The sequence below is a fragment of the Melospiza georgiana genome, chromosome 6 (assembly GCF_028018845.1).
Source record: "Melospiza georgiana isolate bMelGeo1 chromosome 6, bMelGeo1.pri, whole genome shotgun sequence".
Taxonomy (NCBI): domain Eukaryota; kingdom Metazoa; phylum Chordata; class Aves; order Passeriformes; family Passerellidae; genus Melospiza; species Melospiza georgiana.
This window is the reverse complement of record NC_080435.1, coordinates 38,597,084-38,610,737: the sequence shown is the minus strand read 5'-3', so window position 1 is coordinate 38,610,737 and position 13,654 is coordinate 38,597,084. Positions and strand designations below refer to the sequence as shown.

The window sequence follows — 13,654 nt, the reverse complement described above, 5'->3', positions numbered from 1 at the left end:
TTAACCTACATCTTGACAGCTTCCTTTCTTCATTTCACAAGTGTTAATAAAATCTTGCTTTTTCCTCTTTCATTTTTGGTTATTTTTTTCTTGTATTTTAGTTATTTTATTATTTTTTCTTTTTTTTTTTCTTTTTTTTTTTTTTTTTACAAAATGATTAAAAAATACCTGCTCAAACAAATACTACTAGCATTCATTAGTCAGGATGGTTATATGTAAAAGAAATGATGCCAGATAGTAACAAATCCAAGAGAAGTTTATTATGAAAATGGCACCTGCGGGATGAAAAAAAATTAAGTTACATAAAGACAACCATGTATGACATGTATGAGAATCTACAAAAGTATAAAAAGAACCCTGTTGTAAATGAAGTATGTACATTTCTGATTTGCAGCATTATCAATGATCAATGAAAAAAATGTTTCAAATAAGCCAGGCACTCAAGAAGTTAGATTCGGTTAGCTTAACACAAAATAAATGTACCATAGCTGTCACTTTTTAACATTTTAATTTTTTTTATATTGTAGAGTTGGTAACACTGCTAAGATTTATACGAACAGAATCCCTTTCCCCATTATTCAGCTACTTGGCACCAGTCTCCTCATAAAAGATTTCATATATTTGTACAAGAAATAGTTAAAAACACAGACACAGTCTTCACAGGTAATGAAGTTTTTTTTTCATTTTGTAATTTTAAACACTATGGATTTAGACAGCAGCTGTGATTATCTGTTAGTTTAAATCACCAGAAATCATTTTGACACAACACAGAAACATTTATAAAAAAAACCCAAAACAACAACAGCTGTCTAGCTGTTTTTTGTAGCTGATAGGTGCAGTCCTTTGATTGTTCCATAGCTAGAGCAGAGCTTCCAAAATTAAACTTTGAATTTCACAATCAGCTTTCTCGCCTTTTTCAGACCTACATAAATCCTCCCCATGAAACCTTTAAAAGCTCATTAATTAAATTTCTAGCGTCCAATTCCTTTTTTGCTATCACTCCTCCGTGGCTTGGACCTGCTTCTCAAATTCAAAGCTACCGCAGAAATTGACTCAGCGCAGTGAGTGATCAAAAATTCGAAGGACAGTTGAATTAATACATTAGCATTGCACACGTAAGCGAATACATATGACAATTCTAAGCTCGGTTTCCTTTTTAAACAATGCCAGTTGACCTTTGAAAGAATTTCCTATCTCACTGGTAATTGCTCTATATATTGCTCTGCCAGCCTACCTAGGAGAAAACCAAAGAAATGCACCCTCTGCTTACAGTTCGAGCACAAGGACTCTGGGAATGTTAACAACTGAGGCTATATGGCGTCAATTTGCTTAATATATCTGAGTATTACTCTGTAGTGCATTGTGGGGTACACTGGAAGAGTAAGTCATACCCAGAATTCCTCTGTGGGAAAAAATGGCTCCATTAACCTTGAGCTAGTTAAGAGTCTTTTATCTCTGAGAGTGAAGAAGAGAGAACGAGAGAGCGAGAGAAAGAGAGACGGGAAACGTGTAGAGGAGGAGGAGGAGGGGAGAAAGGAAGGGGGAGAGAGAGGTTTGAGAATACACAACAGCAAAGCAACAGCAGAAATTAAAAGGTATACAGACAGTGGAAGCAGCATAAGGTGACATTACAGAGGAAGGCCACCACACAAAAACCACTAACCCCCAAGAATCACTGGTTCACTAGGACTGCAGGAATGGGACTTTACCACTCCGGACTAGAGATAAAGCACAGAGAAGACAAAGGACAAAACAACTACATTAGCTTAGTATATACTGCATATAGTAACACACATTGAAACTGCAATGGGACTGACAGCCAAGGACACTTACACATTGTACACATTACAGTTCTCACATCTGTTATTAGATGCCTTAACAAACAGCTGCCAAAGATGGAGTGGAAGAAGAATTTATATTTGACAGTCATTTGGAGTGTTTGACACTACACTGTGATTTCTGGCAACGAAGACAAAATAGGAGATTTCTTTTCTTTTACTTAATGTGCAGTTTTCAGTTGTAGTTATCTATTTCAAGCTTATTAACCCATCCTTTAGTTTTAAAACATATTGGTTTCAACACTAGAAATAAGGAAAAAGAAAACAACAAAAAATACCCAAATCAAAGAACAAAAAGAAATTTACAACCTTCCCTCTATAATATTAAATGAAAAACAAAATAAAACATGTTAAATAGTTCTTCTGGTTTTTTTTACTCTGAAGTGTTATTTGATGTTGTAAAATTAGCCTCAGTTACACTGAGAAAAAAATAAAGCAAAACAATATGCACCTAAGAAACTGCTCCTCGCGTCAATTAAATTGAGTTTTTTGTTTTTAAGCTCTTTTTGAAAAAGGCTTCCTGACCCATTTAAATTTGATGTGAGGCTATGCTTGTTAGTTTGGAGGTAACAAATTTTAAGTCCTGCAGCAAATGTTAATGAGGGCTTTTGTCTTAACTAACCAAGGAGACTGCAGCACCCCACTATAAACCAGTACGGAACACATTCTTTCCAAAAAACCCAGCCCACAAGCTGCATATTGTATGAAGACATTACAGATTAATAAATGATAGCACCATGGTTTTAGAAATTAAGTTAAAGTTTCTGTAATTAACATTTAGTCCAACTTTTTAACATTCTAGTCACAGGCCAGAAATTAACTTTTTAAGAACCCAAATTATTTTATGTGCAAGTAAGAAAATCTTAACCATAAAAAGAGAATTAAACTCTGCATAAAATTCTAAAATACTATCCCCTATTTAAAGGAATTAGGAACAAAACCCCCTTTTCATTTGACTTAGTCAAACAGGGCACATTGTTTATGCTTGTCTCTTTTAATCTTGATCATATCAAGATCATTTTGAAGTAAAACCAATGGTTGTCACTTTAAAATCTCTTTACCACAACACTGAGTATTCTATGGCAGAGGCATACACATATTAAAGGCATCTTAATAAAGATGCAAAGGAAAAAACACACATCTTAGAAGAAGACAAAATGGCAGGCAACTGGTACTTCGACTCTCTGAAGGCAAAAAATAAAAAAATATCTTTACATTAAAGAATAAGTCAAGTTAAAGAGAAAGGGAATGAAATGGGGACCATCATATTGAGATAATAAGCTGACCTGCTCAAATTCAAAGTGCTAGAATTAAAGGTCTAAATTAAAACATAGTCTATGCCTCAGAGTATAACACTGAACACAGTATGTGGTCATATTTCAATCCTCCTTCCGTTCCAGAGTCTGTGTAGTGTGAATGCCATTGCTGTACACAGGAAATGGAAGAGTGGAAAAAAGTCCTTCGGCAGTCGTGAACACATTCCCTGCAGGCATTTGGGTCAGACTGGCCCCGCTCACAGCACTTCCAAACGGTCCCGACATGTTGAGTCGGTGAACGTGGTGGTAGAGCATTTCCATCGGCGTTTTAGGATCCAGCCCAAAGCTGGGGCTGTTAACATCAACAAAGTTAACAGCGTGGGTGTTGGGGAGGAGGTTGCCCTGCATGGCTAAAGTAACTTCAGCTGGAGCATAGCGAATAGTGCCAGTGGTGTAGACCCTCTGAGCAGCAGTGCTGGTCGCAGCAAGGGTTCCTGTTACCCTGTGAACCAAAGGAAGCACCACATTGCCTGCTTGTAACCTCTGAAGGGCTTCCAGATCCCCAGTGTACAACAAAGAGTTGGACGCTGTGGGACCTCCTGGATGTTTGTCCCTTGGAGATGCTGAAAGTGGAGGTGACAAAGGGTCAGAGGACACTGGAGCCAAGGCCGAGTTGGATGAGGTGCTGAACTGAGTTTTACGGCTGGCAGAATTTTCAGTCCCTGGAGGGGTGAGAACAGAGTCTGGAATGGAGACATGTAAACTACTGCTGGCTTGGGGGGAAGGGAAGTGCTCGGAGCTGGGGGGCTTGGTCATACTGTAGGGTGATTCATTCCTTGAGATTTCCCTGTTGGGTGGGTAATTCCAAATACTGCTATCGTTATCAAAATTGATAGGTTCTGAGATTTCTGTTTTAATTTTGAGCACTGAGGCACTGTTTGGTGACGAGAGCAGCTGGGGCTGGTCCACCAAAGCTGAGTCAAGTCCATTTGGACTTGAGGTGCTTGACAGCCTTCTCCGGGTCATGCTGCCTCCCTTTTGCTTTTTTCTCCTCTTCTTCCTCTTCTGATGTTTGCTGGAAGACTGGGCATTTACTTCACCTGCACTGTCTGAGTCCTTGGCACTGTCAGAGGTCAGTGATTCACAGTTCTGCAACCGCAGGTCTGACTCACTCTCAACATAGCGTTCCACCTTGATCTGCATAGAGCCAAGAGTGCCAAAACTGTCCTCAGGGGCCTTCTGATTCTCGAAGTCTGAGTTTTCAAAGCTGTCATCACTGTCCCTGCTGTCCTGGTTGCTGGAGCTGTTCCCATCCTCATTACAGTTCATTTCATTATCTGACTGATTTCCTGACTTCTTCCTGTCGGATTCAGGGTCTTCACTGTTTTCTGACTGGTTTCCTTTCTCATCTGACTTTGAGTTCTCATTGTCCTCTGGAGCAAAATGAAAGTGAAACAAAGCATTAGCAATAGGAACATAATATTATAATCCAAGTCCAGGTTTCTACCTACCAATGAAATTGGATTTGCTTTAACCTTTATTTTTGGCAAAAGATGTTCTCTTCTGTAAAGCTGCATGTTTTTTTTTTCAGTGTTGTGTTGGGAGAGTTTTGATCACCATGAATATCTCTAACTCAGGACTGTTAATGCACCAGAAGCCTATGCTACATGGCTGCACCTCGATTGAGGGGCCTTTTCATCTGCTCACTGGACAGGAATCATGACAGCTGTGAGCACAACAGCATTGTAGCTGTGCCATCCAAAGAGGAGTCAGTGAACAATCCCATTATCCCCTAATGTTCTGGTGATTGTTCTTTCACATCCATGTTCTCCTGCAGTGGGCAGGCATCCATGTATAGCACTATTTACTAATGAAGATTCTAGTACTCTCATCTCATTTTCCTAGGACCATTGCCACTTTTGAAGTGGCATAGAGTCTCTGGCTGCAGTGGAATTACTGCTGTAATCCTCCCATGTGAGAGGAGAAGCAACTTGTGTATGAATGAATGAATAAACCAGTTAAAATAAATGAATAAACCAGTTTATTGTTAAAACAAATTTGCTATGTTGCTAGACTTGTCTTATATTATCCTGAAGGAAAACAAGTATAAAAAAATACAGAAAAAATAATCAGCCAATGAATCAATTTCTTGGTTGATCCAAATCATCTAAAGACCATTGAAAATAGCACATCTACAGCCCCGAGAAGCTGTCACTCTTCTTGCTTGAATTAATTTAATTATAATTCTAATATGGGTGAGATAAACACTGTATCCCACTGGACTCAGAGAGCCAAAGCAGCTCTGAGACTGAATATGCTCCATTATCACACTATGTTTGAAAGGGTCAAAAAAGGTTTCAGGAAACCCCGTCCTTTACAGACCAGCCAGAAATCTTTTGTTGCCTAATAAAAGATGTTTTTCACTCATCACAGCCAAGTACTACCCTTTTCAACATCCTTGCTTTAGGTGGAGAGGGAAAGGATTCATTTGCCTCTAAAGATATTGGTTACTTCTGAAGCCATGTCAATACCAAAGTATTTCCCAGAAGTGCTGAAGGTGGGTTTGACAGGAAAGCTGCCTGAGCATTCAGGACACTGCCCTTTGCAAGTCACTTAGTGGGACTTCTGCTTGTTGAACAGCAGCAGAGAGACCCTTCCTTTTGAAAAATAAAACTTTCAGGAAAAAGTAGTGGCTGTAAACCCCTAAGTCTCATCCAGCTTTTAGTTCCACCTAGGACTGAATTTGTCCTACAATTTTTTCTTCCTTTTTTTGAAGATGCTTTCTTTTAAGGCCACGGTTACCAGCTGGGGAAGGGTGGTCTTAGAGTGAGGTGCTACACAATATTTGCCTGGGATTATATCACAGCTTGAACTGAACTTGTTGGTTTCATCTAAAATACTGTTCCAAATTCAGGTCCTTTGGCATTTCTATTTAATGCCTTTGTAGTAAACAAGCCCCTGTGTCTTCTGCCTTCCAAGACTCCCAGATATCTCCTTCAGAGATATAAATATCTGTGCACCTTTGGAATGCTGTCTTGTTCTGCATCAGCTTTAGTAGTTGTGAATGTACATGTATTTCTCATGTGCTCACTTGGAGAAATCTCCAGTGCATTTCCAGGGAAATGCAAACTGTTCTCCACATATGTGTTATTTGGCTATTTAGGAACAAGACAGCATAAAGGAAGCACTGGGAATGGATGAAGAAATTCTCAATGACAGTGGTCAGCAAGCCTGCACATTGACTTAAACCAAACTGTCAAAGTATAACAAATAAAAGCAAAAGATGAATGAGTACATCCATATAAAAAATATTATACAATATAATAGCATATAATATAATATCCTGATCCTCTTCTTGCTTTTTCTTGATTTATATCACAGTGATCCATTTTCTCTACAGTGTTTTTGGTATCATAGTTATCATAGACATGAGAGAAAAATCATCTATCTATCTGTCTGTTTGTCTATCTATCTATCTATCTATCTATCTATCTATCTATCTATCTACCCATCCTACATAGAACAGCTGAATAACATCTTTACTTCTTGGGCTACAGGAAAACACACTTCTCTCAAGGCCAGATGATTTGCACCTATGCCTAGGTAACCACTGTTAAAACTAACAGGGAATGTGTGAACCATCTGTGCACTGGACCATCTGTAGGACTAATTTACACATAGAACTTGAGAAGTACACTCAGCTTTTAAAAAACAGCTGAAGTCCCAGACTTAAAGAGCATAGAAACAAGTTGTTGAACCCACACATTTTAATTAAATATAACTTTTAACCCAATAAAACTCTAAATTTTTTCAATCTTTACTGCCCCCTAGTGAGACTCTTCAAGAATGTATTTATACAAAAGGAGTCATAAAAATTGACGGTGGAGACCTCTCTGGAGAATGTCTGACTACTTTGGAAAGAGAAGAGCTTGAATTTTATCCAACAGTTGCAATCCCAAGTCCTCTGCACAAGGCAAAACACCTTAAGCACAGCTGGGAAATCAAATATTTAGTTTGGTGCTATGTAGGCAAGAATGCATGAAGAAAGCGAAGAGAAATTCTGAGGAAATGGAAAGGCTGAGGTCATTAAAAGATTTTGCTAGTGTTTTTCAATTTAATTTTATATGATTTTTTTGTTTGTTTGATTTAATGGAAAAATACTTGAGAAGGAAAAGCAACTGAAAATCTGATCCTGTGGCTTTCATGATAAGAACCTCTCGTGGGTGTAAAGGCACACCATGTGTGTTACCTGAGTTGTCCTTTGAGTCCGATTCAGAGTCAGAGGTCTCTGAGGATTCTGAGGTTTTCTCTGGCAGGTGAGGAAGTTGTGCAATATCCATTGGAGTGTCCTTGTACTCTGGGTTACTGAAGAGGATACAGCAAATATAAAGAGGATACAGCAAATATAAACACAATTGGATGATTTGCAGTTTTATGATTTTTTACTCTTTTCATATCAAAGTTCAGAAACAAAGAACAGGAAGAATAGCAGAGTAAACACAGAAACACATATTTTTGGCTTCAGAGCTTCCCAGCAGGGATTTTGTGAAGGTTTATTTTAATACTGCAATCAAAAACTTTTATTGACCAGGTACTAAACCTTGTTTGATTCTAGTGAAGTTTTAGAGCTATCAAAGCATCCTTGCTGAAGTGGGACATCGTGGCTTGCGTGATATCTAGCAGTAAAGCAACACTGTGTAATCATCCAACAACAAAATATCTCGATTTCGATCCCATTACTGTGCCCGGGAGGACAGAGAGAGTGTTTTCACTCTTCCAATCTGTTTCTCTCCCACTGTCAATGTCTATTAGAGTTATCTCTGTAGAAATGTTCTCTATCAGCCTTGCCAGAGTCCTTTCAATGCCTGTTTTTCTCAACATTCCAGTTTTCCACATTTTAATCAAGCATATCATACATGAAATTATTAAGGAGGTGCTCAGCTAGGGCTAAAAAAGTGACCACTGTTCCAAAGAATCTGGCCAAAAATTAGATAAAAGAGGTTACATATTTTTAAATACAGCACACATACATCCACATCAGCAAGAAACCAAAAACAACCTCTCTAACTATGTGACAGATGCACATGTGCATGTTAAGATGCATATGTTAGGGATAAAGAACTGTCAACACACCCATTATAATCATATCTTCATCTGCTCATGTGGTGCTCACCTGTGACTTGTTAGCAAGGAACATGACTGCAATCTAAAAAAGCTCCACTGCCAGAGAGATGGAAGAAAACCCCTGAAACACTCTGCTTTTGCTTGGTTTGTACCTTTTAAAATGTGTTCCTTTCTTAAATGCGTGCAAATACAGGGGAACAGCCATAGCTAAACATAAGTGGCAGAGAATATTAACAATAACAAAGTCTTTAATAATTTTTGAATGAGTGAGCATTTCCATGCAGTTCAAGTTCAATTCTGGTAAAACGGAAAATCCACAGTCCTGCATGGAACAATATGAGGCAGCACTGGGGGTGCCTGACACACTTTCAGAATGACAGTATGCTCATATTCAGCCTCTTGGAGTGCACTGTGAACACTCAGAGTTCACACAGTTCACATTGAGATGCCGTGTTACAATTATCATCTTTATGGCTTTGTCCTGACAAAGTGACTTCATTCTGTTGCATCCCAGGGCAGTCCCCAAATTTGCCCCCTCCAAGCAAAAGATGTTTGAGGGCTTTCACACTGTGAATAACAAGTTGCTAGAACAAGAACAGCATTAATCCTCCCTGTCACTATAATTAGTCTATCCTTTTACAGACAGCTGAATCATACTTTCTAATGCATGGAAATGTATACAGACCAGTACTCCTGCTAAGAGTAGACCTAATTATGCCTTAATCTGTTATTAAAATATTATTTGGACATTTAGATCTTTTGTGAATTCCAGTACAAGGAGAAATCTAAATTAAAAACACAAATTCAGTGAAGATGTTAATATTTCTCTAACAGACTAGAAAAACCAGATTCTGGGAGGAGAGCTGGGGAAGACAGACCACACGGCTTTTCTTTTCTTTTTGTTTTTGGTTTTTTTTTTTTTTTTTGTTAGGTATATTCTGCTTGTAGAGAAAATTATTTTGTGGGATGTTTGTGAACTAGGTTCACCTATTGTCTGGAAAGCAGCAAAGGGGAAAGAGGCAGCTGTTCATAATTGTTATGCACGACTTTTACAGCTAAAGCAGGAAATATGAGAACATTTCTGGGCATTTTGCAGCCCTGTTAAGGACTGGGGCAGTGAACCTGTACTTCCAGTTCAGAATTGTCAGCCTTAATCTGACCTCTGGAAATGCTGCATTCTGCCTCACACTTGTAAGAACAGACAAAAAAGTAGCAGGATAAGTAAATGTTCAGAAAAGTCTGTGCTAAATCATATCAGGCCAAAAATCTGCAGGTGCCAGTGAAAACTCCGCTGCTTTGTGAGGTTTCCCTCAGTCCCCCTTCAATGCTCTCCTGCCAGGGGTTGCTTCCTTCTCTCCCCCAAAAGGGGAATCAAAAGCATTTCAACATGCAAGTTTAGGCAGGCACAGTCTCTTCAGGGCTTGCTGGACTTGGCATAATAAGTCACAATCTAACCCCTAGACATCACTTTGAACTCTCATGGCATCAAAGGGAATATAACAAACCATGACAAGCACTTTAAAAGGAGAACAGGCCAGAAAATGACAACTGCATTTCATGACAATCTCAAGGTTTCAAATTTTATTTGTTTGTTTGTTCTGCTTTGGAACGAAACAGAAAATCTCCCAATCTTGTTGAACATTTTCACAAAACAGAATGTGCTGAAAGGTATTTTCAGATGAGAAAGGTCAGATTTATAATTCACTGTCTCTCAGTGACTGTTGGTTTTCCCTTGAGCTCTGAAATCAGTCCTTTAAAAATACTGGTAAAACAGAATTTCTCAGGGAACAGCCTTTCATTCAAGCAATTATTGCTATTTCTATTTAAAATAGTTCTAATAGCTTAAAATAGTAGTTTATAGTACTTTTGTTTTTAAATCTTATGTTGTATTTTTCAGTGTGAATATTATCTGATGCTTACAGGAACAACAACGTTGTTTGAGCCTTTTTTGTCCTGAGAAAGTTCCTCTCTCTGGAGTGAACTGGCAAATGCCTTTCAGAGATAACTTTTTTTTTTTTTGCTGTACCAGCAGATTGCTTCCCTGCATTTTTAATATCCAAATAAAACAGTGCCAAACACTTCACACCAGATTTTGTAACACAGCTACTGAAAGTTGGTGTGGATAATTTTTATCTTTGAGCTCACATTGAGTAGATTTCAGGGCATGCAATAAAATAGTGGAGGGTTTATTTCAAGACTGAGGCAGCATAATAATTCAAGAATATTCTCATGTGCAGAGATACGACAGATGCCTCAATAACTATAACAAAATGGCACGGCTTTTGACAAGGACTACATGAAAAGTTCTTCTTAACTTTCTCTGTTAGGCTGTTGTTTTTTCCTAGACCTCTCACTGACAGAGACAAGCAACAGAGACAGCAGCTGAAGTGAGAGAAGTGACTGGGAGACCTACCTAAGGAGGTAATTGACCCAAATGATATTCTTCTCACTTGCGTTCTTGGCGTTGACAGCTATGGTTGCACTAGATTGTATCCAGATATAACCTCCGTTCTTCTGCATCCAGCGGTAATACTTTGTTACACACTGACCCTTATTCAGCACTGACAGGAAAATACAAACAAAACACAAGCAAGATAGAGTACGTGTTAGGATTGTGGTAAAATGACCTTCATTGTACAACGTGACACAAGTATAAGCAGAAGATACTTGGCTTCTTTTGGATTTAATGCCACCGAGATGACAAACAGGATCTGAAGTTCAGTATAACTAGCATTTTACAAGTTTTAAAGTATAATTTTAATCTACTTTTGTAAACTCCAGTGGAAGAGGAAAAGCAAAAAAACCTACAAATCTCTATGGTTCTCAGAATACTTATTGCTGTGTGGACATTTCCAATGCACTCAATGTCAAACTGTAAAAAAAGAAAAGGAAAAAAGAGGCAAATTTATATGTGATTTATTCATAGCTTCTAGGTAGACCTCTTTGAGATTCTGGATATTTGAAAGGTTTGGGAAGATACTCTACCCCTGCTGCTTTGATCATTTCTCCTCATTGCAGGCGATATCAACCACTGAACTTATACATCTGTTTCTTTGATCTTGTCAAACAGAATTTACAGTTCTCAGATGAACCAAATCTCCACTGGTCAGTGGGGGAAAAGTCTTTGGAGAATTTACTTTCTACCAGAGCAAAGTAAATCCACCAACAGGCTGAGAAAGAGGCTAGGGGAGGCACAGAATGGCTTGGTTAGAGCCAAAGAGTGACAGCCCTCTCGGATGCTTGAAATATGCTAGGAAACAGAAAGAAGTAAAAGCAATCAGTAATGTGAAACGGTGCTGGTAGATGCTCACAGCAAGACAGCTTAAAAACACAGATGTTTAAAGTAATACCTCAGCCAAAATATTGCCAAATTGAAACGGATTTGTTTTGTATCTGATTCTTGCGCGACAGGAGAAGGGAACGAAAGGCAAAGCTTTCGGTGGAAGGCAGCAGAACGGTTTTATAAAACCCGTAAAGTACACAAAGTCTCGCAGGGCCGCCGCCGGAGCCCTTTCCCTGCCCGCCTGCCTCCCCATTCCCGCAAAGCTTCGTGCGCTAGAGGGCAGTGTGCCTTCACAGTCTCCGCCGGCTTTTGTCATGTCCTTGTCTCCGTCTGCTAAAATGAAAAACCTCTAACTGCTGTAATAAATTTGGCTAAATTAGCTGCTAAATGGTTATCTCAAGTAATATGTATTTGCATTAATCATCTTGCTCTAAACCAGAACAAGCCAGAGTCCTAAAGACGTAGTAAATTCATATTGTCCATTTAATTACAGCTAATAAGTGCTTCATATACAATAGTTTCATGAAGTACGTTTTCTTTTTTTTTCTTTTTTCCTTTTCCTTTTCTTTTTTCTCTTCCTTTTTTTTTTTTTTTTTTTTTTTTTTTTTTTTTTTTTGTGTTGAGAGAAAAGAAAAAAGTCACTTTGGAAAAGGATAAGTATTTAAGGCAGTTAAAGTTCCTACCATAAATGTGACAAATGACACTTTGGAGCTTTCAAGTTAACCAAGTGTCTATACCCCCAATTATACATGTGAATGTATCTATATCTAAATCTGTGTACAGCAGATATCTACAGGAAAAAGATGTTTACAAAGGCAGCCACACAAACAGTGATGTTTCCTTACCTTGGAGGTATCCTCCAATCCCCACTGCAATTTTTCAACTACTAGAGAAAAACATGCATGTAAAATAATGCCATGTAAAGTGAATGTGAAGTGCAAGTTATGTTTAGCTCTAATATAAACAAATATTTGTATCTGGGTCTTATTGTTTTTAAGCAGACTCTAGTGAACTAAGTTTGGTCCTGGCAGACATCAATATTTCCCTAAATTTTTACTTTTGTATTTCAACCTCTAAATATTCCACTATGATAATTCATTGTCTTCAAAACCTCATTATACAGCAGAATAAAGATAAAACTTTAACAACTGACTACCCAGCATTTCTGTCAAACCAATGTTGTAAGCCACTTTAGAAAACAATCTCACATAAATTAGCCCAAGTTTATCAGTTAGGAAGAATAAGGGAAGAAAAGCATTGCTGTAAGTTTTGATTATGGTAAGCATTTCCATTTCAGTAAAACAGGACATTCAAAATACTTGGCTTACAGCTGAGTGTAAAACTGATGTGCACACAAGCGTGGAGTGATTCTCTCTTCTGAAACATGAATACCCACAGCTGAGTGCAGGAACTAGTAAAATCTATCTGCACTTGTACCTACTAAATACACTAGTGTCTTCCTTGGAACAGTTTTTATCTGAGGAGATTACCATGCTACAGAGATGCCAAAGGACAACTGTCCACATACACATTTGAAAATCAAAGTACCAGGTGAGTCACTAGGCAGTGGCTGAAGGGCACACTGCAGTTATTCATAGTGATAGTCATAAGGTCCCAGATTCTCCAGCTCTTTTGGTCATCCTGGACAATTCCTCCATCCTTCAGTAACTTATACATTGGTTGTTGCACCACTGGAAAAGTCTGTGTCATGGAGTGAACAGAGCACTCATTTCAGAGCTATGGAAAAGAGGAAAAGATGCCTGCTTTCTCGAGAATGAGAATTTTGTGCATCAGAGCTATATACAAACCATCTGCAATCAGAGTTCAGGCTCCCAAGCACAAAGAATACATCCAAAGAATATTTGAAATACTGTATTAAAAATGAACTTTCTGTGAAGTTCATCTACCTGCAAATTCCCACTCTATTTTTGGCCAGCTTAGATATACTACCAGATACACAGAATTTTCCTTGCTGCGTCTGTCTAAAGCACATTTCATACAGGAGATTTGTGGCCCATGCTCTAAAGGAAGTCCCATGATTCAATATAAAAATTCTCTCTATAAAGAAATTCTCTGGCAGGCAAGCTGCACTGTGCTGCTAAATCTGGTTGTTACCTCCTGTGAGAGTGCACTAGGCACCCCAACTCAGTTCT

General features: G+C 38.4%; 1 protein-coding gene across 3 annotated transcripts in view; it reads right to left on the bottom strand.

Moving 5' to 3' along the window:
- Positions 1-235: 235 nt before the first annotated feature.
- The window catches only part of NPAS3 (neuronal PAS domain protein 3), a 592,022-nt gene continuing 578,603 nt past the window's right edge, over positions 236-13,654 (bottom strand). For all 3 annotated transcript variants that reach the window (XM_058025872.1, XM_058025873.1, XM_058025874.1), the window contains 3 exons: positions 10,632-10,779; positions 7,344-7,459; positions 236-4,527 (listed from right to left, as the gene is read on the bottom strand). In XM_058025872.1, the coding sequence (XP_057881855.1) occupies positions 3,218-4,527; positions 7,344-7,459; positions 10,632-10,779 (1,574 nt within the window). In that variant the 3' untranslated portion in view covers positions 236-3,217. The remainder of the gene's footprint in view (positions 4,528-7,343; positions 7,460-10,631; positions 10,780-13,654) is intronic.